The sequence below is a fragment of the Oryx dammah genome, unplaced genomic scaffold, assembly GCF_014754425.2.
Source record: "Oryx dammah isolate SB20612 unplaced genomic scaffold, SCBI_Odam_1.1 HiC_scaffold_20, whole genome shotgun sequence".
Lineage (NCBI taxonomy): Eukaryota > Metazoa > Chordata > Mammalia > Artiodactyla > Bovidae > Oryx > Oryx dammah.
In genome coordinates this window covers 48,988,865-49,013,213 of record NW_024070204.1, presented here as the reverse complement: position 1 = coordinate 49,013,213, position 24,349 = coordinate 48,988,865, and the positions used below count along the sequence as shown (strand labels likewise).

At 35.9% G+C, this 24,349-nt stretch overlaps 1 protein-coding gene across 2 annotated transcripts in view; it reads left to right on the top strand.

The window, feature by feature from the left end:
- Nucleotides 1-24,349, top strand: part of MIER3 (MIER family member 3) — a 28,638-nt gene extending 4,289 nt beyond the window's left edge. The window contains exons 3-13 of one of the 2 annotated variants that reach the window (XM_040262555.1): nt 499-644; nt 9,264-9,398; nt 10,598-10,718; nt 11,605-11,690; nt 11,880-11,952; nt 13,968-14,119; nt 16,405-16,486; nt 17,870-17,961; nt 19,890-20,017; nt 20,101-20,243; nt 20,357-24,349. In XM_040262555.1, coding sequence (XP_040118489.1) covers nt 499-644; nt 9,264-9,398; nt 10,598-10,718; nt 11,605-11,690; nt 11,880-11,952; nt 13,968-14,119; nt 16,405-16,486; nt 17,870-17,961; nt 19,890-20,017; nt 20,101-20,243; nt 20,357-20,814 — 1,616 coding nt within the window. In that variant the 3' untranslated portion in view covers nt 20,815-24,349. Of the gene's footprint in view, nt 1-498; nt 645-9,263; nt 9,399-10,597; nt 10,719-11,604; nt 11,691-11,879; nt 11,953-13,967; nt 14,120-16,404; nt 16,487-17,866; nt 17,962-19,889; nt 20,018-20,100; nt 20,244-20,356 lie in introns of both variants that reach the window. The other variant, XM_040262553.1, reaches the window with a different exon arrangement.

The following is a 24,349-nucleotide window of genomic DNA, read 5'->3' as shown; positions in this document are numbered from 1 at the left end:
GTTCTAGAAAACTGGGTTCTGTTGTGATTTGAACTTTTATTTGAGGGTGAGAATTGAGTAAAATTAATATTCCCTCCTGCTGAAGTTTTTAGCCTCAGTGTATAGCAGATTCTTGTGAAGTCTTCTATTCATAACCCTTTTGACATTTTTCTACTGCTTTTAGACAAACGTATAAAACTAACTGATAAGTGACTTTTCTATTAGAACATTTTTTAAAAGACCACTCCATTTAAATCACTTTGTTGCTATTAGAAGTCATGTTCTCATGGATTGGACAGCTTATAAAAGTGGTTATAAACTGGCTTTTTTCTTTTGCTGATTTAAATATCTTTTCAGAAACTGTATGGTCTTAACTTTATAACTTGTGAAGTACATAATAAATGCATTTAATAAAGCTTACATATAAACATTAAAAGGAGCTGGCAGTAGAACACAAATTATTTTCTTTTGTAAATAGCCTTATGAACTTGTAAAGTGATTGAGTGTGTTTCTTTCTAGTTGGGTCTTTGTCTTCTGAGGATCATGATTTTGACCCCACTGCTGAGATGTTGGTCCATGACTATGACGATGAAAGAACTCTTGAAGAAGAGGAAATGATGGATGAGGGTAAACACTTCAGTTCTGAAATCGAAGACTTAGAAAAGGTAAAGGTTTTTACTTTAGGGTTTTAATACAAACTTAAAGTGAAGATTTATACAAACATAGTAAAAATTTCGAATTCTATTATAAATTATTTTACAACCTATCTGAAATAAAAATGGTATCAGGATGACCTACTGTATAGGACAGGGAACTATATTCAGTATCTTGTAATAACATATAATGGAAAAGAATCTGAACAAGAATATATATGTATATAAGAGTATGTACACACACACACACACATAAATAAGTGAATCACTTGAACGTACACCTGAAACTAACACAACATTGTAAATCAACTATACTTCAATTAAAAAAATAGTATCAGCATATTTACTTTTGTACAGAATGTTACTGATTTTCTTATTTTGAAGAATAGGCTAATAAGTACACTTTAATTAAAATTATTTTTTATCTCAATCTGTTTTTTTTGGTGGGAGGTGGGGTTGTCCCTCGGTGGCTCAGATTGTAAAGAATCTGCCTGCCATGCAGGAGACTGGTGTTCAATCCCTGGGTTGTGAAGGTCCCTTGGAGAAGGAAATGGCAACCCACTCCAGAATTCTTGCCTGGAGAATTCCATGGACAGAGGAGCCTAGCGGGCTACAGTCCATGGGGGAACAGTCAGACATGACTGAGTGACTAACGCTTCTGCTTTGCTTCCAACCATTTTTAAGTTTATACCAGCACAATGAAATAGGTACATTTACAGATGAGATTATTGAGATCTAGAGAACTTCGTTCTCTTGAAGGAGACTAAGTTCTAAATCCTAGCCCAGCCTCTTGGCACTATACCACACTGTTTTACTGAATTAGTAATACCCTGTATCCTACCCTCCAGTTATCTTTTAAAAAGTTGGTAGGGTAAATGTAGTTTATAACTTTTAAAACCGCCAATCAATGTAGGTTCAAATGAACTGATTTTTAAACACATACTTATAACCAGAAACTACAGAGAGAGGCCTCCATGAAAGAGGATTCCTTGAAAAGATTATATTTATCTATAAATTAACCTTGTTTGCAAATTTCTAATCAACCCAGAATAACACATTTTTCAGGAATACTACTGAATTTTTCATATTTCTTTTTCTTGAAGAAGACAAAGAACATTCTTGTATGATCTTTTCTGCTTTTGTGAGGCAAAGCTGGGCTATTATTGTGTTTCTTCCTTCATCTTAACACACAGGAGTCTTCAGGGCCTAGACCCCAGGCTTGCTCCTGAAGAGTTGAAATTTTCTAAACATGTTCATTCCTTTGACAAATTAATGCAACATGGTTGCAGTTAGATTTAATCATTTTAAAATACGTATATCTTCTACAAAAGCTGAACAGATTTGGGAATATAGAGATAAAATTGCTAGGAAATACTCAAGAAAAGTCTTGCCTATTACTTCTTTCAGGGGTGATGACAGTGTTGCCTGTTGATAAGAAAAGATGCCCAATAGTCTCAAGGTCTGCCTTAATTTTTTTCAGGCAGTTCCTTTCTACTTCTCATGAGTGGGTAGCCTAGAATAACTGAGAATTATAATCCAACTAGCATTATCACTGAGCCAGGGATTGTGGGGGGTCATGGGATTGCAAAAATTAGCAGTTTGACAGTGTTTTTGGACTCAAGCAGCTTACGGTCTAGTGTGGGGTGACAAATGGGAACAAAAATTTTTTTGATGTTCTCTGCTAAGAACTGTGAAAGCAGTAAGCAGTGAGAGCTATGGGAGAAAGGATTTATGTGTAGTGAAAGATGTTTAGCCTCATGGGAAAGTTTGTGGAAGGCTGCTTCTTACTTCTCTCCTCTAGTTTTTTAAGTCACGATACTGCTGTGGGCATGGGCAAAAGTCCTAGGTGCTCTCATGATACACCTTCTTTAATTGTGTGTTTGCTGTTAAAGATAGGGGGACAGCAATCTAGTTACAGCATGATACAAGAAAATAATACAAATGTACTAGACTGTGCTTTAGCTATGCGAATAGATAGATGTATTGTCATTAAACTAGTATGAATTTAAAATTTCTTTTAATGTGTTAACATAGTTATTACTTGAGTATGGGTAATCTGGTAGAGATCTATGGACCACTAAAGTTTTGTTTTTCAGATTTGTAGGTTTTATTCTTCCAGAGATTATAGTAATATCTACTTTAATCTGTGTTTAATGAGTTTTAAAAGAAAATTAGGGAAGATATAGAGAAATAATCAACAGCAAAGAGTTATTTACTTAGCTATTCCCAGAAATACCTAGTTTCTATTCCTGTGATTTTCATTTTGTTTAGTATAAAATCCAGTAATTAAATCTTTGCTTTGTAGTGATATCTATCAATGAAATTTGTAGATTCAGAAAAATTATAGGTCTTTAAATATTTCAGCTTCTCTTTAGGCAGTTTTTCTTCTTGGCATTTTGTCACATTCTTGGAAATTGGGACAGAAAAATACAAGTGATTTTTAAATAAATTCTAGTGAAGACCCAAGTGCTATGTCCCTGCTCAGAAGGCTTATCCTTCTCTCATTGAGCAAGGCACAAGAAGAACTATTTCTAAGAGTGACTTGCTGCTCGCTTCCTCTGAACTGTGATTCTTATCTATAGTAGAGTATAACTGTAGTGCTTGCATGCTCAGTTGCTCAGTCATGTCTGACTCTTTGTGACCCCATGGACTGCAGCCCTCCAGACGTCTCTGTCCATGGGCCTCTCCAGGTAAGAAAGGAGTAGATTGCAGTTTCCTACTCCAGGGGATCTTCCCACCCTAGGCCTCAAACCTATGTCTCTTTGAGTCTCCTGCATTGGCAGGTGGATTCTTTACTACTGAGTCACCTGGGAAGCTCATAATTGTAAATGTGGTCTCTATTCTTTATTGATGTTTAATGAAACATGAAAATAAAAGAAATAGTAGATAGAGACACATATGTAAAGAGTAAGGATCATTTTACTTATAAAGAAATTTAAAATTATTTCTGTACAATTTAAAATAATGTATTAATCTTATATTATGGAACAGTGATTCAGATGTTGGTACATGGTAACAGTCCTAGGGATTTGATATTCATGTTTTTAAAGATTAGAAGTTTTTAATGCTTATAGTAAATAAAATTTGATAGTGTATAGTCTATATATGCCCTTTATTTTGGTTCTTAAAAATTTTTAGTACATTGTATGTTATGGAAAATAAAAGAGTTACAAAGTTAGTTTTCTTATAGTGGCACTTTGGTAAGAATAGAGAATAGATTGTGTGACAAGATTTTAGTTACCAAAAATACTAAAATAAGGTTTGTGTTATATTGTACTATATTTTAATGTATTCATGTTATTGTTTCCTGATAGGTTTTCATTAATAATCCTAGAATTAGACCTAAAACTTTTAAAAAGTAATTTACATTCCTGCTTTTATTAATATAGAGATTTCTCCTCTGATATTCATTGTAAATGAGAAAAGTAGAAAAACATCTTTTCTACCACTTAGACTTGGGTTTAAGTCCTTATTTATTTTTAAAGCATTTTAGAAAGCTACATGTATTCTGCTTTGCAGCCTGTATTTTAAGGTATCGGACTGGTGTTTTATTACAATCAGTTTGTACCTCACTTAGACAATGTCACTGACCCTATCTAGCAACACTGTCAAGTGTGTCAGAGAAATATTAGCATTATTTCCTTGGCTCAGAGGCCTTGTTGATTGTAAGATGTACTGTAGATTCAAAAATAGCATAGATGGGAGCAGAGAGGAGCCTTGCTATGAGAAATCTGTACCTCGCAATAGGATGCATCCTGATTTCTGGTATGTGAGGCTGTGCATCACAGGATTAAGGAAATAATGTGTTTTTCTGTTTACAGATGAGGAAATAGAGATGAGAGGGGTTAGGTGATTTGCCCACAGTAGTAGTTAACAATTAGGGAGTCCTCTGTCTCTAAATCATGTGCTCTTCCTGTTAGAAATCCTTCAACTTATAAAACAGTTCATTTATATTTCAAATTTAAATAGATTCAACAAAATGCCTTAGAAATAAAGTCCTCATCCCTGGAATATGGTGCTAGATCAAACTTCTGAGTTAATCTCAACACCATAGATCCTTAGAGACTTAGAGATTTGCTAATTCAATTTTGAAAACATTGCTTCTGTGCTTCAAAGGACTAAGTGATTTATTAATAGGCTCTAATAGAAAGCTCATTTGTAAAGTACTTCAGAGACTGGATTAATCTTTTCCAGTTTTGCTTTAGTACAAAGTCTTAGTACAGATAATTTCTGTGTTTCAGCACCAGCCCCTTCTCAGGGTCATTGTAGTGTCATCCCTTGACTGTTATAATGAGCTTTCCACTAAGATGGTCACTTCCTCCTTCAACAGATGATCATACTTGTATCTTTATAGAGAAAGTAGAATTTTCATGAATAACTGCTCAGATCTTCTGTTTGCCCCACACATGCAAACTTAGCTTTTATACTTATTCTTTCTTTGTCCCCTCTGGTTCCAAAAGTATCATTCACACTCCAGGTTAGTCCTGAATTTTCATTCGTTTAGTCTTCAGTTTATTCTTCTGCCCCCCTCCTTTTTTTTTAAATTTCAATGTGGAATCCTACTGATACATTTCTCACATTTGGAAATTCTCCTTTGACCCTGTGTTGCTTTCTTCATTCACCTTTCATAGTGTATGTATTCTCTCTCCGCTCATTCAGTCTTCAGCTTTGCTCCTCCCAACAGATTGTAAGGTCACCAGTAATTCCTGATTGACAGATACAAAGAATTCACATCTATCTGTATCTTGCTTTATCTCTCTTTGATATTTGACCTGAGTGACCATCCGTGGTTTCTCCATTTTTGCTTCTTCCTTAATAATCCTGCATTTTCTCTTAGTTCTACTTCTACCCTCTGACATCTCTCTCCATTGTATTTATGGGCTTTACTTTATTTACCCCTATTTTAATTGATGAATATCATCAATTAAACCCTGTACCCCAGGGTTCTAATTTTTGTCTTTCTCACTCTCTCTGCCTTTCCTGGATGACTCGTTCAAGCCCATTGCTTCAACTTGTACCTTAAACCGTCATCTACCATCCCACTTGTTTGTCTTTTGTTTTGTCTTATAATTGCACTGTAGCTATTTAACCTTCTCAGGCCAGAAATGGGCAATTTACTTAGACTACTGGGTAATCTACATTCCCTCCATCAAGTAAGTCAAGAAACAGATTGTTTTTTCTTAATTTTGCTTGGATAATTCCCTTCTTTAATTTGGGCTCTTACTCTTCTCCCCCAGGACATTATTTTCAGAATGAAAATCATGTCCAAAATTTTCCAGACGTGTCCCATTGCCTATATGGTAGTATATCTGAAAATTTCTTCTAATAAAATATAGATCCCCTTCTCTCTACTCTCCCTGAGTGAGCTCATCTGCTCCTGTGGCTTTAAATATCATCGAGATGCTAATGAATGCCAGATTTGTATCTTTAGCCCAGCCTGATCCTCCGAGCTCCAGGCTCTCATCCAGCTTGACTTTTCCTCTTGGATGTTTCATAGTCCTCTCAAACTTAACTTGTGTCCTCTGCAGGACTCCTTAATTCCTTCATCAGCCTTCCTGTCCTTTAGTCTTTTCTGTCTCAGTAAAAGTCACCACCACCTAATTGCTCAGATAGAAATCTGGGGAGTTGTCCTTCTTTCTCCCTTTTACTCCATAGTCCGTTTGATTCCCACCTCAGAATGTATCTCACCTATTTGCTTCTTTCCAAGTCTGTATCACTAACCCAGCATGAGTCTTCCAAGTGGTCTCCCTGCTTTTTCACTTATCTCTCCACCTCCCGCAGTTTTTCTTCATACAGCTGCTCAGGATTTAAGAAGAAATAAAGTCATGTCACTCTAGTTTTATAATTCTCCAGTGGCTTCCCATTGCGTTGGGAGTAAATTCCAAGTTTCTTTGCTGAGAACCCTTTCTCCATCTCCCTCTGTTTCTCTTTCTAATCTCCTCTTGAACCCTGCTTCACTCTACTCTTTGTGTTCTGGCCATTTGCTTAGTGGAAAACCACAGTCAGGCCTCAAGTGTGTTGTTTCCTTTGCCTGGAATGCTCTTCACAGGATTGATTTGGTCACTTCTCAGATTTCGGCCCTCAGCTGAAGGTCTTCCTCTGCAACCCCATGACAATAGGCTCTCCACATAATTCTGTATCTCAGGACTGTTTCCTTTGCACGCATGATAATTGGCAGTTCTGTATTTGAGTATTGTCAGTAGCCCCCCCTCGTCTGGAAGTTGTAAAAGGGTAAGACCTGTGTTTCATAGCAGCACCTGCCTCCTGGCAGTCACTACTCAGTCAGTGTTTCTGACGACAAGCCACAGGTCCCTAGAGTACAACCCTCGTCTGTTACAAGCGTCTTCGTCTTTCAAGACTTCGCTCAGTCATTATCCTCTGTGTGACACTTCCCTATTGTTAGATCCTGGAGTATAGGTCTTCCTTCCCACCATTTCACAGCACCATTCCAGAACTGATTATTGCAGCTGTCACGGTGTTTTATAATTGTTAACTTATCAGTTCCTTCCACCAAGACTGAATTCCTTGAGAGCAGGCAGTGTTTGGGAAATTTTCTTTGTCTGTAGCCGGTAGTCTTCCACATAGTTCCTAGAACCCGGTAAATGCTGTATTGATGGTAAGGTGGACTGTCAGGGCATGATGAGTGAAAATTGCCGTCTCCCTAGTACATGGAGGGAATCTGAAACTTCAAAGTTTTAGAGAAATATCGCTAACAGGTGGTTGGCAAAGGCTGCAACCCAGTCTCATAAGTAGTGTGAATGAAAGGGAATGGGCTGTGTGGACGTTATAAGGAGCAGGACCGGAGAAATTCTCATTGTGGTTCTGGCACCTTCAAGGCATTCTTTGGAGAAATAATTCATGAAGTTTTCCCATGGTGTGGGTTAACTTCTGTTCATCTTGACCATACAGCTTAATTTGTGCTGAATTTGTCCATGCTTCTGAAGCAGTTTTGACTGATCTCAGTCCCAAGCTGAAAAGGTTTCGTGAATGGCATGGTCACTGGAAAGGTGCATGTCTCCTGTTGCAGATTTACAAACTAGCCTTTTGTCATATACCTTATTCTAAGCTCATAACACGATCCTGTTTCATTCAGGCATAGTGCAGAATGTAAGTTCTAGACTGCAAAAGTGTGTTAGTCACCCAGTCGTGTTTGACTCTTTGCGACCCCATGGACTGTAGCCCACCCAGTTCCTCTATGCCTGGGATTCTCTAAGCAAGAATACTGGAGTGGGTTGCCGTTTCCTTCTGCAGGAATCTTCCTGACCAGGAATCGAATCCAAGTCTCCTGCTTTGTGAGCAGATTTTTTACTGTCTGAGCCACCAGGGAAGCCCAGCTATAAAAGTGAAGGCCAGTTCTTAGGGATCTCCAGAACCTGTGTCCCCTGTGGGCTGTGGGGAGCATCACTGGTCCTCCTTAGCTCACTGTTTTGGTCAGCTGGGCATATTTTGCATACTCTGCTTCACAGTTTCATGCTTTGTGCTTCATAAGTTAGATGTGTTTTCTTAAGGGGAAAACTGAACCGTGAGCAAGTTTTAAAAGCAAACCTCTTTATAGATGGACGTAAACATCTTCAAAATGTTTAAGAAATTAGCTAGTTCATTGATGTATGGGTTTATAAATTTTATTTTGAGTAGAGTTTCTTTACCATGTTATATTAGTTTCCACTGTACAGCAAAGTGAATCAGCCAAACATATACATGTCTCCCCTCTCTTTTGGATTTCCTTCCCATTTAGGTCACCACGGAGCACCGAGTAGAGTTCTCTGTGCTATGCAGTAGGGGTGTATCATTTTGAAGTTATTTAAATGATAGTTATGAATGGTTCTATGCACTTTGTGGTTGAATTAAAATATTTTTAAAAAGGAAATATAGCACTTATTTTCAGATTAGTGGAGGGGAAAAACAGCGACTGAGTGCCACTGTGTGGCATCGCATAAGCATTCATAACACAGGCAGCACTGCAGCGAGTTTGTAATTTTATCAAAGCAGCATTGCCAGTAAGAGAGCTAGAGCGCCTGGAATTCAGATGCATAATTAAGCCCCAGTTTTCTCATCTGTAAGCTGGTGGTAATGCAAACTTCATCAGAAAGTTGTGGGGGGAAAAAATAGCTGGTAGAGAATGTAGATACAGTAGTAGGAATATCAAAGGATAACTGTGTTTTGAACATTAATATATAAACATAATAGTGTTCATAAATGTTCAGCCAAGGTGTCTTATTAGGTATCTTCCTATTAACACAAAGAATAAATCAAATGGTCAACTGTTAATTGCAGGAAAACAAGCTAAAAATTATATGAAGTCATTCTTCAAGGTGAATATAGTAATGAAAAGTGGAAGAAAAAGTATGCCCTAAAGCAAATATTTGACAAAGTTTTAAAAAAGTAAAATGTTGCTGGAAAATGAAAACTAAGGTGTTACTTGCTAGATTTTTGTTCATATATTAATTACAGCTCTTAGTATTTGATCCTGTTTTCTGTGTATTGTACAAAAAGCAAAACTAAAACTTGGTTTTTGATTTGGTACTGCTCTTTTGATATGTGTGCTTTATGAACATGCATGGCATCATGGTTTATCTGCCGTTCAGCATTGTGGCATCTACTGAGTTCATGTCTGTACTCTGGCTTGAATAGGAAGGAAACATGCCTCTAGAAGATTTATTGGCATTCTATGGCTATGAACCTACAATTCCAGCTGTTGCAAATTCCAGTGCAAATAGCTCCCCAAGTGAACTTGCAGATGAACTACCAGATATGACACTAGACAAAGTAAGTACGAGCATGGAGAAGAATTCCAGATCTATTACCGTTGACTGCTTTTATTAGTTTCTTTAAAGTACTTCGTAATTCTGAATTGTAAACTTCTTGTGGACTGTTGTCATTTTGGTGACTGATTTGAATATTGTTTGGCTTTGATCTCACTGCTTTAAAAGTAGTAATAACTTCATGATAATTTGAATATTAGAGTTTTCTTCCATAACTTTTAATCTTTCCTGTGTAGCTATATTATATCTATACTTAGATTTTGCCCTAACTTCTTTTGATTCTGTGGACACATGAATGCGTTGATTAATAGATCCCCAGAAGTTTCCAGACAAGCTGGCTTAGGCATGGAGTGGTTGGAGAGAAGTTCTGTTTTCTTGGGCTCTAGGAGTGACAGCAGCCATGGCAGCCAAGAGCTCAGGGGTGCGTCTTTAACACAGGCTGGTTGTAGGGTGGCCAGTCCCTGGCGAGGAGAGTTCAGAGGCATGGTCTCTGCTGATGGAGCCCTGGGGAGCTTTCCTCGACTTTCAGGTCTCAAGCAGAGAGAGGAGTCCACATCTTGGAACCTCTTCCTGGGAGTTGTGTTGTCTCCACTTTTCAAAAGTGATGTTAATGTACCAAAGACCTTAATGGCCATAGGCGTTCAGCAGATATTGAGTGCCTACTGTGTGCCAGGCACAAGGATGACAATATACTTACATAAAATTAATTCAGAACTGTTTCTTTCAAAATTATATCACTAGTCTGAGTGGTACATTAGTTGAACTTTTTAAAGTTACTGAAAGAGTGGAGTTTGGAGACTGTTTTGCTTTAGTTATTTAAGTTGGCAGAAAGTGAATTTTAACTTTTAACTGCCTAGAAGTAAGATTATGTTGTAAATTCACTAAAAATTAGTCTGTCACTTCAGATAAGTTCTCTGAATACCCACAAACTGGGCAGATTGTTATATCATAAATGTGTAATAGTATGGATCATTAGATATTACATATGCTTAAGTAGTAAATGTTATTAAGTAATTATGTACATGAAGTAAATTATAGGAGAATTTCATATTTACTTTTCTCAAAACTGAGGCTTCAACTATTAATAGTTCTTAACTGTATTATAATACCATCATGTTTATGAATAATGTTATAAAGATTTTTTTTCAATATTGATGGGATATAATTATTTCTAACCCTAGCATTGCATTCCTCTTCTTATAGGAGGAAATAGCAAAAGACCTATTGTCAGGTGATGATGAGGAAACTCAGTCTTCCGCAGATGATCTGACTCCATCTGTGACTTCCCATGAAACTTCTGACTTCTTCCCTAGACCTTTACGATGTAAGAAATCCAATCATTACTGAGTAGTAGTAGCACTGATACTCTCGCCTGAGTACATTTTGTTACGTAATGTAGTTTTTATCAGAATATTTTAAGTGTTTTACGTAATTGAAATAAAATACTATTATAATCTGAATAAGTTATAACATTTTTTTATTGGGAGAGATGTAAATTAATATGCTGTTTAAAAATGAAAGCATTTGTTTGGTTTTGCAAAGCTGTTTTCTTTCTCAAGACTCATCTGCTGCTAAGGCAACCAGTCTTGGTTCAGCCATGAAATTTTATAGACATTTTTTAGGTTTCTGTTAAAAAGCTCCTATTTTCCTGGTTTTGAAAACTGCCATCAGTTGCCAACAGTATTTTTGTAGTTTTAGTGATTGATTTAATGCTTCCTTTTTAATTTCTTGGTGTTATCTTTTAATGTATATCAGCAATATTTAAAAGGTCTTTGGGCTGAAATAATTTCTTACATGCAGTTTTGCTTATTTCTCAGGTGTTTTTATGGTTGAAGAACTGTTCAGTTAACAAGTTCCAATACAATACACATACGTGTGCAAAAAGACAATTTTTATGAACTCATTGTGCCACTCTGTGACTGTCTCTCTCTGGATTAATGAAATCACTGTAGTCCAGTGCTCTGCTTTCTCCTCTCGCCTTTCCAAACTGTATGATCGAACACCAAATAATTATAATGATAACATGCGTTTTCTTCATGTTTTCAACGTCTTGACTTGTGTAAAAATGAGAATAGTACAAGAAGTTTAGTGTATTTGTGCTGATCTCATTTATTCTGCAAATTTTTATCACAAAATATCAGCCACTCTTTCAGGTGCTGCAAAGAAAGGCAACAAAACCCTTTTTAAAAGTTTAATTTTCTTCTTTTAAGCAAATACTACGTGTGATGGAGATAAAGAATCAGAGGTTGAAGATGTTGAAACAGACAGCGGTAATTCACCTGAAGATCTGAGGAAGGTATGTTAAGTTACCATTGCAACTTTAGATCATTTGGCTTAAAGTAGCTTTTAAAAACATTTCTGAAATAATTTAAAGGTAATTTTGCAAGATAACTTTAGACTTGAAGTAACTGATGAATGAATTGGAACTTTTTTCTCAGTATTTATTTTTATAATAAGTTGTTTCTACTTCTAAATTTTTCTGAAGGAAATAATGATTGGTTTACAATATCAAGCAGAGATTCCACCTTATCTCGGAGAGTATGCTGGTAATGAGAAAGGTAAGAAAGGCTTTTAATTTTGGTAATATTTGGTAAGCCAAGTTCTCTCTCAATATGTTTATTTCAGTATCTGATTGTGTACTCATCCTGTGAATGTAAAGATAGATTTGGAGTAGGGGAAGAGTTAGCCTGACTTAGGAATAATGTATCAAAATTAACCTTGAGACTCAGAGAACCACTGCTCACCCCCTCCTTTCCCCCCACCTCTTGTGGTGCTTCTTAGTATACTAAGCACCTGTTAAAATAGTGGAGCTGCTCTTAATGTACAGCTCTTTGGCCTACATCCCACTCCAATGGGAGCTGGTAGCACTGTATCACCCGAGATAATGAAAACAGTAGGGATAAAATCTTTCGGGGAAGAAATGTTTAAGAAAAATGAAGTTGGAAGAAGTTCCCTTGGCCCAGCCCTGAAAAGATAGAATGTAAGGATTCAGGGCTTCCCTGATAGCTCAACTGGTAAAGAATCCGCCTGCAATGCAAGACACCCCGTTTGATTCCTGGGTCAGGAAGATCCGCTGGAGAACGGATAAGCTACCCACTCCAGTGTTCTCAGGCTTCCCTTGTGGCTCAGCTGGTAGAGAATCCGGCTGCAATGCGAGAGACCTGGGTTTGACCCCTGGGTTGGTAAGATCCCCTGGAGAAGGGAAAGGCTACCCACTCCAGTATTCTGGCCTAGAGAATTCCATGGACTGTATAGTCCATGGGGTCACAAAGAGTCAGACATGACTGAGCAACTTTGACTTCACTTCAAGGATTCTGCTGCTTTTGTTACACAGTCCTACTTAAGTGTAATCAGTTTACCTCACATTTTTGGTAGATTGTAACTATAGCTAGTTCTGAGAATGTGGATGGATGAGGTGGTGGGAAGTAAAATTCCAGGTACACTTTCCTAGCTCCACTTGGAAACCACATAGATTTGGCCCTGGGCAGAGTACATGTTCAGCAACAGCCAGTGCTTAGATGAGACATGATGGAGGTGGTATTTGCTCAGTTCTGCACCTTCAGAAAGGAGCGTATACCTTCTCTCTCTTAAGAGGAGATAAACTCAAAGTATTTTACCTATTAAATTTTGACCAAAGAATAAAGAAACTGGTTCCAGAAGCTTACCTCAAAAGTTCAGTCTGACTGCTTCATAGGCACACTTAATTTTTTTTAATTTCCTGCTCATTGGGAGTAGTAGTGCCTGCCTTGTACAGTTGTGAGTATAAAGCACTTATTATGGTCTCTGCTATATAGTGAGCTCTCAGTAAATTACTTTCATTAGCTATATTTAGTAATTATTATACACTTAAAGAATGGATTGAAGTTGGAGCAATGGGATAAATACTCTGGCCATCTGTGTGACTTATAGTGTGGAGTGGAAGCTTTGAGAATGGCAGCAGTGTTTGCATTAATAAAATATACAGTGTGTTTTAGTGACGTTTGCTTATTAAGTATGAGCTTCCCTAAAAGGTGGAAACTTTGCTTCTTTTACTGTGTACCATTCTTTTCCATTTTTCATCAGTATATTAAAGGAAAAATAGATCTTTCCTAGTTATTTCATTACTAGCTGATATTTTTATTTCTGTTGGTTTGTTTTAATTTGTTGGCAATTTTCAACCTCTAGACATTTCATAGAGTCATTTAGGGAGTTAAAGAGAAATTTTCAGTAAAGTTATTACTGAATTTACACAAGTTACTTTTACCCCCTCATTAGAAGAATGTAAGATACCACTGCTGGGTTTTATATTAGACTACTTAGAAAAGTCTCTATTAGACTACATAGAAAGCCTCTAATTTGGTAAATCCAACCACCAAAAAAACTTGCTTGCTTTAGTCACTGAAATACTTGGTCCTTAATAAAATTTAAAAAAAAATTGTTTTAAACCTTTATTGATGAAAGACTCAGCTTACCAGACAATCAGATGACCAGGGTCTTCAAAGTTAGTTACTTGTATAGGAAGAGGGAGAACAGTTTGTGTACATCTTGTAGTGTGTTGATGCATTTAATGTGTTAATGGGATTTTCTTTATCAGTGTATGAAAATGAAGACCAGTTACTTTGGCGTCCTGGTGTGGTTTTGGAGAGCAAAGTTAAGGAGTACCTTGTTGAGACCTCATTAAGAACTGGAAATGAAAAAATAATGGATCGAATTTCTGCAGGAACACATACAAGGGACAATGAACAGGTATACATCAATTTTTGTTGAAGTAGCAGCTAACTGATGTAGTATCTTCTTGATATTCTTATATTTGATTAAAACATTTTTAATGTATGAACTGGCTATGTCTTTCTGATTCTAAAACTTGGAAGATACTGGTTTAAAAAAACCCCAGGACCTAATGATAACCGTTCTGTATTATTTCATGTCTTCTAGCTTTTTTTCCTTTATACACACATATGTTCTACTTTAGATACCATTTTGTATCCTTTTAATCCCTTAATCTCATTTTCGTTGCTATTGAGATTTCTTTAATAGTTCATTCTTGGTGACTTGCTGACTGTATATTCCATCGTATATTTAGACATTCTCTATGATTGGACTTTGAGATTTTACAATGAAGTTACTTCTTGGATTGTTCTTGAACTTTATTAAGGAAGTGGTTAAAGTTAATGCCTATTAAGTGTGTATAAATTTGCTTTAGGGCTATCTGTTAAGTACTGTGTACTTGTAGATGCAGAGCAGTCTCCTGATGGTACGTGGGATAAGCGTAGGAGTATGGCCTATCAGGGTTTTTTCTCTCTGGCATTGTTTTGCCCCTCTCATATACCTTTTCACTTGTTATTGCTAGTCTAGTTAATCCTCGCTAATGGGTGCCCAGAGATAGGTGGACTCAAACTTGAATTTCCAAATAACATAGAGAAGCCATACTAGCTGAACTTCAGAGCAGTTTTGTCAGCTGTCAACAGGAAATCCTGTTGGATTTTTCTACTGATATTTTGTTAAAACTGTAAATTAATTTTGGAAGAATTAGTACCTTTAAAACATTAAACCTTCTACTTGAAGAGCATGATCTGATTCTCTGTTTATTTGATTTTTTTAATCACTTGAATGTTTTTGTTTAAATATCACATGTGTCTAATTGATTCCTCATTGTCTTGAAATGTATGTGTGTATTTAGCTTTGTAAATGGGATCTCTAGTATATTTGTATATTCTTGATTTAGAGAAATATATAGATTAAAACTTTTTTCTCAAGCTATTGAAACTAATTTAGTATAATGATTTTTTGGTTGTTTCTCTTAGGTTTTCTAGTCTTAAAATTTTATTAAATTAGACTTTTATTCCTTCCTCACCATTATATCTCTTATTATATGTCCTACTACATTAGCCATAACTCTCAGAGACTTCTGGTAGTAATAGTGGTTTGAGGCCTGCTTTTGTTGAAAGAGCTTCCCAGGTGGCCCAATGGTAAAGAATCCTCCTGCCAATGCAGGAGACACAAGAGACTCGGGTTCAATCACTGGGTTGGGAAGATCCCCTGCAGAAGAGAATGACAACCCACTCTAGTATTGCCTGGAAAATCCTTTGGACAGACGAGCCTGGTGGGCTGTAGTCCTTGGGGTCTCAAAGAGCTGGACACAGCTGAGTGAGTGGCCACAGAATGCACCTCGGGTTTTTACATTAAGCATAATACCAGCCATGGCTTGATGCCGGCTATTTCCTTAGAACAAGATAATATCCAGCTGCTTACAACTGTTACACTTTTTTGTCTTTTTAAAAATAAAAATGGGTAATGATTTATCTGAATCTTTTTTAGCAACTGTTGAGATTGTTTTTAATGGTTGATTATTGATGTATTGATTATCAACCTATTAATGTGTTAATAGGTTTACTCATATAATTGCCTTTCTTGAAACTTATTTGACAAAACAGATTACTAGTTAAATTTCAATTGAGTTCTGTCTGCTGCTATTTAGTATATTCATAATTCCAAACAGATTTAATGGGAGGAAATTCTAATTTTTAAAAAATGGTATCTTCCATAGTAGATGGAAATAACTAAGACCATTATAAACTCCAGTCATTAAAATATCTATCCTTCTACTCTAGGCATGCTGCTGTTGTCTTTTATTGCAATTCTAAAAGTCAGGGAGTAGGTGGTAACAAGAGACAAGACCATGATTCTTACTTTGCCCAACTGGAAATAAACATCTGAAATAGGAGAAGTCTCCCAGCTCAGAAGATCTAGCAATTAAAAAAATAAAAAAGCAAGGGATGATTTTGGTAGATGACTTCTGAGCAGTAGAGTGAGAATGAAAAAACTCCTGGGATACCAGAGTCAGTGTATAGGATAAATTAAATGTCTAGGCGAACATACGTGTCAGATGTCCTGAAATTAGCATTTCAGCTGGCATTTGTCAGGATGCTTACAATGCACATGTTTTTGTTTGTGTGTGTGTGTGTGTTTAATGCTGCTAAGTATGAACTTTTGGTTAGTTTTATTGAATAGTTTTTTCCTCTTTCCCCTAGGCATTATATGAACTTCTCAAGTGTAACCATAACGTAAAGGAAGCAATCGAAAGATACTGCTGCAACGGAAAGGCATCTCAAGGTGAGAAGCACTTGGGGTCAAGAGAGGGAAAGGACCGGGGCTGGTCTTTGGGATCAGAATAAGCAGAGTATAAAGGACGGAGTAGTCCTGTCACTTTTGGATAAGATCTGTGTTCATCTTCATAGCAAATAATTGTTTCCTTTTCTTGCCTTCTATTTTTAGACATACCAGAGATTGTTCAAATACAAATTAGTTACCCCCCTGTCACCTCCAGAACAAAGCAGACCCCAGAGATGACAGTATATCCAAAGTAATTAATAAGAATGATTTTATGATTTCATTGGGGGAAAAAAGTTTTTTTTTTCTTTCTCAAACCAGATAGGAAATGAAAAGGAGATTAAAAATTAAAAAAGAAACATACAGTATATTCCAAACGTATAATAAATGTGCAAGAAGTATATTTTTAGTAATCATGTAACAATATTTTTATAGTGCCTAGGTTTTGATTTGTGTGTGTCAAGGAAAATGGTTAACTGTAATTTCAATATTTTTGTCATATAAATGGATTGCATGCACCACAGCTGTCATTAAATATATGTAGAGTGAAATAATGCTTAATAATATAAATAAACTTGGAAAAATATAAAAGCTCAAAACAGTGCATCGAAACTTGTGGATGAAATAGTCTATTGAAAAGTTTCCTCGTAGTAGCTGCTTTTTTGAAAAAAATTATTTTAAGCTCTCAAAACTCTGAAAAGCTAAGTGCATTTAATTTTTCTTTAGTTCAAGGTTTCTAAGATTTTCTTTTTCAGTCAAACTGTTTTTCACCTTTGTGGTGGACTACTGTGAATGGCTTTGGGGACCAGTTCTCCATTGTGAGTGAGGCACTTCAGGTCTCCTCTGCTTCAAATAGATTTAATTCATCAGTATTAATATCTGCTGGGAAGTTGAATGGGACTTAGTCTTTTGAGAGCATAAGCTGTTTTTTATTCCTTTTATATTTCTGCAGTATAGCACTCTGCAAACTGACTTTAAATAAATATGTGTTGATTATTTATGGTCTCTAATTAAAGAGACCATAAATGATTTTGATATAAGACCAAAGTAAGGCTTTTTTTTTTTCCATAGAGGAAATAACATTTTATTTTTTTCTAATTAAAAATGCTCATTGTTTTAAAAAAATTAGAAAAACAATGAACATAAATTGTAGGAAAAAAAATAAATTCTTGTCTCATTATACAGAGAAAAAAACCCAATGTTTATATTTTGGTATTCTAAATTTTTTTAGTTAGGATTACTAAAAGCATGCTTTTAGTAAGGACTTGTGTGTGTGTGTGTAGACGTTTATAGTCTTTTATTAGGAAACCATACTGTAAGTAAATCAGTGATTTGTATATATGAGTTTTGAGGCCAATTTATTTTGTTTTAAAATTTCTTTAGAAGGAATGACTGCATGGACAGAAGAAGAATGCCGGAGCTTTGAACATGCACTCATGCTTTTTGGAAAAGATTTTCATCTTATACAGAAGAATAAGGTAAGTTAGGCAAATTAGACATAAACAAACAGAAAAATTGCTTAGTGATTACAATGAATATAAGCAAATAATTTATAAGTCACTTGGGTGGGGGAAAAAAGCTATAACTTGTTAATGCTCCCATGCTATTAACATATTGGTTACTTTCTGATCAGTGTTTCTGTAAACTCAGTGCCGTGTCATCTAGTTGCTCAGTTGTGTCCGACTGTTTGTGACCCCATGGTCCACCAGGCTCCTCTGACTATGGGATTCTCCAGGCAAGAATACTGGAGTGGGTTGCCACTTCCCTCTCCAGGGGATCTTCTCGACACAGGAATTGAACCCATGTCTCCTACATTGCAGGCAGATTCTTTACCATCGGAGCCACAAACCCAATAACTGCTCTGAAATACAAAATCTAGTTTAAAAAGCAGTAGGCCTAGAATATTGAATAGCAATAGGCATTGAATATCCAGTTAAATATTTCAGAATTCTAATTTCCTTAGGACAAAAAGAAAGAATAAACAAATCATATTTTAATGAGATATAATTATCTCAAGCTTTTTAGAATATATACACACTTGTAAAAAAATTGACTTTATTTTTTGGAGCAGTTTTAAGTTCATAGCCAAATTGAGAAGGTAGAGAGAAGTCCCAGGTATTTCCTGCTCCTGCACCCACATGGCTTCTTCCCCCATCAGCATCCCACACCAGAGTGGTATATTTGTTACAGCTGATAAATCTACATTGCCATATTTTTATCCCCCAAAGTTTACAGTTTACATTGGGATTCACTCTTTGTGTTATATATTCTATGGATTTTGAAAAATATATGACGATACCTATCCACCATTGTAGTATCCTACAGAATAGTTTCAGTGATCTAAAAATTGTGTCATATAATTGGAATCATACAGTATGTAGCCTTTGCAGATTGGCTTCTGGACTTAAGTAATATGCATTTAAGGTACCTCCATGTTTTTTTGTGGCTCATTTCTTTTTATCACTGAATAATATCCCATTGTATGGATGTACCAGTTTGTTTATCCATTTACCATTTGAAGGACATGTTGATTGCTTTCAAGTTTTGCAGACTTATGGTTAATGTGTTTATTGAAAGGTATACTTTATTTCTTGGTTTAAAATGCTTGTTCCTATATTATGATCTTATAACAAAGCCACTAATCACAATAGAGGTTCTGAAACTTCCTTGTTGGGTAATTAAGCAGGGGAGAAACTGTTTATTGGGTAAAGATATGGAATTTTTTTCTGTACGTCTGAATTCATACCACGTCTGAATTCATACCTTTAGCTGTATATGGTTAGAGAAACCCTAGTCTGGATGTGGAGCCAAGTTGAATGAGGCTCAAATTTTATTATCATTTTTGATTTTGTACCAGACTTTGTTGCAGCTAAGAGCCAAATGCATGATAGAGGAAAAATCTTGCCTTTAGCTGGCAATCATCTTAAATTCCATATGCGGTTGAGTACTGATCCCTTTACAAACAAGAGTCTCTTTTGGGTCATGGAGCCCTTTGATACCAGAAAAGTGTACTTGAATGACATTTTGGGAATTACTATATCCCACTGAGGCTCATTCATGGATCACTTCGGGTTAACAAGTACCCTTGGTACAGTCAGAATCATGGTGAAAGTTCAGTGAAGAAAAGTAAAGTATGTCAGTGTTTTAAGATTTTCAGTAAAGGTGTAAGATAATTTCTGAATGCACATTTATTATTATTATTACATTCTGATTTAAATAAAAAGCCTTGAGCTTTGGAAGGTAGCCTCATTATTAAATAGTGTGAAAATAAAAGCAGTTTACTAGTAACATATTCAGAATTTCATAATTAGGAAGATAGAAAATAAGACCCATGGGTGTTAAAAAAGTTACTAAAAATGTGTAGAACTTTTTGGTTTTTAAAAAAAAATTCAACTTTTTTTATTAGGTGAGAACTAGAACAGTTGCTGAATGTGTAGCATTCTACTATATGTGGAAGAAATCTGAGCGTTATGATTACTTTGCTCAACAGACAAAATTTGGAAAGAAACGATACAACCATCACCCTGGAGTTACGTAAGTACCATGGGCTTGACTTCAGGGATTTTTGTTTTTAACTGTGATATGCAGTCACAACATTATTTGGGTGTGTTTTTTAGGGACTACATGGATCGTTTGGTGGATGAAACAGAAGCTCTGGGTGGGACAGTAAATTCTTCAGCCTTAACTTCTAACAGACCTGAGCCTGTACCTGATCAACAGCTAAACATTCTCAACTCTTTCACTGCCAGTGATTTGACAGGTAAGAACATGAGCATCTTTTTGGATTTTTTAGTGTAATGTGGGACAGAATTATTTCCTCTTTGTTGCATGATGTAGGACCACTTACTGAAACCATTTCTCATTTCTTTTTAGCTTTGACCAGCAGCGTAGCGACCGTCTGCAATCCAACGGATGTGAATTGTTTGGATGATAGCTTTCCTCCACTGGGCAACACGCCCCGTGGACAAGTCAATCATGTGCCTGTTGTAACGGAGGAGTTACTCACCCTGCCCAGCAATGGGGAAAGTGATTGTTTTAATTTATTTGAGACTGGATTTTATCACTCAGAGCTGAACCCCATGAACATGTGCAGTGAAGAGTCAGAAAGACCAGCAAAGAGATTGAAAATGGGCATTGCTGTTCCTGAATCCTTTATGAATGAGGTTTCTGTAAATAATTTGGGTGTAGACTTTGAAAATCACACACATCATATCACCAGTGCCAAAATGGCCGTGTCTGTGGCTGACTTTGGCAGTCTGTCTGCCAACGAGACCAATGGTTTCATCAGTGCCCACGCTCTGCATCAGCATGCCGCCCTGCATTCTGAATGAAATGAGTGAAGGGCCCAGAAACAGTGGGTGTGCAGTACCAGTACCAGGAAAGTATCAGGTTTGCTTAGTCTTTCACTGGAAGTTTGAACTTTTTTCACTATGACATCAGTGATGTCAGTATGTATAGAACTATATCTTGATTTATCAAGAGTATTTTCATTTTCAATCCATAAATGTGGAAATGAACTATGATCAGCAGAGTTGGGAACTAAGATTGAACTCTGTGGTGCAGCTTTAAGCTCTGCTTATCTCTTCCTCATCCCCAATACCTCTTCCCCACTCCCTTCTTTTTCTATTCTTTTCTGTTCCCCACTGCCCTCACTCCCAGTTTTAAAACCTGTAGACAGAGGCCACCAGCTCAAAACCAGCACAGATGTTCTGAACTGAATGGAGTGGCTTCTATTCGTGTAAATTCCTTTTGCCGTAATGGATGCAGTGGAATAACAATGTTTACAGGTACCGATCCTGATCCCTGCTCAATGTAGCATTTTTTGGTTTTATTTTCTTAATTAAATAAAAGCAGGGGTAGGTTTCTTTAAACTGCACAAACATGCAAGGATTTTTTTAAAAATGAAAACTTCTCTCATGTTATTCAACTAGAGCACTTCAGTTTACAAAACAGCAAGTCCATCTTTATAGAAGCCAGCACGAGGAACTGCGTGCAAATTATGAAGACGCTTGCTTGGATCCTGTTTCAAAATTCTAGACCAGGGCTACCTTACACAGAATTGGTCATTTTACTGCCGGAAGACTTCTGTGTAACTTCATTTATTGGCTAAAAAATTGGCATTTGAAGATATGGTATTTAGATGGGGTTTTGTCCACCATTATCAAGATTGTAATCATAAAAATCATACTGGTCATTGATAACTTAGTTTTTCCTGAGGCAGTTGACTTGCAGGGCACAGTCTACAAAGCCGAGGATGTTGCCACTTAGACTGGTTTACATTTTGGGACACTTTTTCAATTGTTTTGTAGTGCTGCAGTTCAAATGTTAATATTTAGGTGAGATTTCTAGATCCTACACATAATGCAGTAGAACCTTGAAGTATATTTAAACTTTTCTGTTTAGCTTGGACCAGTTGGGAGGAAAAAATGTTTCTATCTGAAATACAATGGTACGTTACCACTTTTAAGTTCTAAAAAGTGATTGACGTTCAGATGCGTCTGAAAACTCACTTTTATTTTTATTCTAAACATTGTGAATGAGAAACCATTGTCATAAACTCTGGCCATTTTTGCTCTGTAGACATGCATCTTTAAGTTATAAGGTGAATTCATGCAATATGTAATGCTGTGTTAGGATGTGATAAGCTTTGCTTTTATAGTTCAGTTAAAACACCGAATTTTCCTTTTTTTTTTTGCACCGTCTTAATTAAAATTTTCAATTTCTACTAGTTGTTTTGCTTTGCCAAAACTTAAATATTTGGCTCCATTGCTGATATTTTTAAGTATAAGTCGCTTCAAGGTTGTGCTGATGAATAGATAGAATGTAGTGACCTTAGTGATGGAAAGGGAGGGTATTTATTATACAAACTGTGAACTGCAATGACATCCTTAGTTTTGGATGGTTTGTATTCTTGTTTTTCTTTGCAGCATTTTAATGAAGATTGCTTTGAAGTGTTTACGCATTAGCACATGTACTAAAAAAGTTAGTTTAGCACAGTGGACGAAAGTAGTTAAATTAATAACTTAAAGTCAGTCTCTAATTTATACATCTAAAGTCAGCATTCCTGTGTGCACACAGTAAATAATGGGTAGCCTGGGCTTTTGGTTGCTTTCGGATATTTTTATCCAAGTTGTCAGCTTCATATTGCTGTGGTGTTGTGCTAAACTTTGAACCTAATTTCTTTTGTTAAAAGTGAATACATCTATAATTTAGTAAGATACTGGCCATAATCTTCCATTGTTATAACTTTAATTTTTACTCTGGGTTTACAGTGGCTGGTCTGTATAAAATAATTTACACAAAGATGACTGAATGCTAATACCAGTTGCACTTAAATGAACATGCCCATTCTCAGTAGCTGATGCAGTAATATATTCAGTTTATCTATGCATTGCTGGGATCTTGATATAAGATGGAAACAGTGTTTCTTATCTAAAGTTTTGATTATCAGCAAGTTGAATGGACACTTTAGTTATTTAAATAAAGATTTTTGACCAAAATCCAGAAATGATATGAGAGAAAAATAAATTCCAGCTAGTTTAATAGATTTTTAAACACCAATCTGATTTTAGCCTCTTAGAGAGTGCTAACTAGCTGGTAACGTTTACTTTTAATTCCTTGTTAAAATGAGGCAATAATTTGCAAGATTTTTGTATATATATGTAAATTCTTCATATCTTTTTAGATCTAATTCAATATTTTCTGACTGCTTCCTCCATGTATAATACCATTTTTGTGCATGCTTGATGTGACATTCATAAATTGTACCACTATGACTTTATTCATGTAAAATAACTATTTATTGAATTTCCTTTTAAATCTGGATTTACTGGGTTTTTTTCCCTCTCCGTTTAAGCATCTTAACAGAGAATTTGTTACTGTTTCTTAGAAGAATTGCGTTTGAGAGCGTGAAAATAACTGATCTGCAGTCTTATGAAGAAACAATAATGCCTTTATTATTAAGTGTTAAGCACAATTCTTATAACAAACTGTGATAAATTCTTTTTTTTCTTTGCCATATTATTTTCATATGAACAAACCAAAAATCCACGGTGAGCAGTTGCAGTGTTGGCTGATGTGTCTTTTTATGTACAGGGGGTTTGAAGAGGACAGCGGATTCATTTAGAAGTGAAACTGGTGCTGTGATTATAGCAATACTTTACTTTTGTTAGTTGTACTCCACTTTTTCATGCTAGCTTTTTCAGTGTTTAGTTTTCCTCTTGTTATGGTCAACTGCTGAATTTACTTGAAGGATGTAGAATACTGTTTAAACAATACTAAAGTCTGTACAATTAGGTCAAAGAACTGTGCAATTGTTTCCTTTTAAATTTTTACAATTGAGGGTCATAATATTTGAGAACATCAAATCTAATAGAGCATAGTGAAACTATTTAATTTAACCAAAGTCTCTAGTAAATATTTCAACTTTGAATGTAAACTAATGAATAAACCTGACCACCAAGGAGATTGTTTGCCCAGAGTTTCAAAGCACATTGTCTACAAATGGAAATTGAAATAATTTATAAAAATATTGACAGTACTATGTTTTTTAAAAAGTTCTTAATTTTTTCACTGAAAGGAGGAAACTGTTAGTTTTATTGTTAAATATGGTAGATATTATTAAAACTCCTCTTAGATGACCAGTGATTCCAGTTGTCCCGGTTTGAAATAAGTACGCCGTGAGTATGAGATTGATTAGTGACAATCAGAACAAGTTTTAGTATCAGATGTTCAAGAGGAAGTTGCTATTGTTGCATTGATTTTAATATTTGTACATAAACACTGATTTTTTTGAGCATTATTTTGTATTTGTTGTACTTTAATACCTGGTGTACAGTTCCAGAAATAAAAATCTGGAAATCTTTT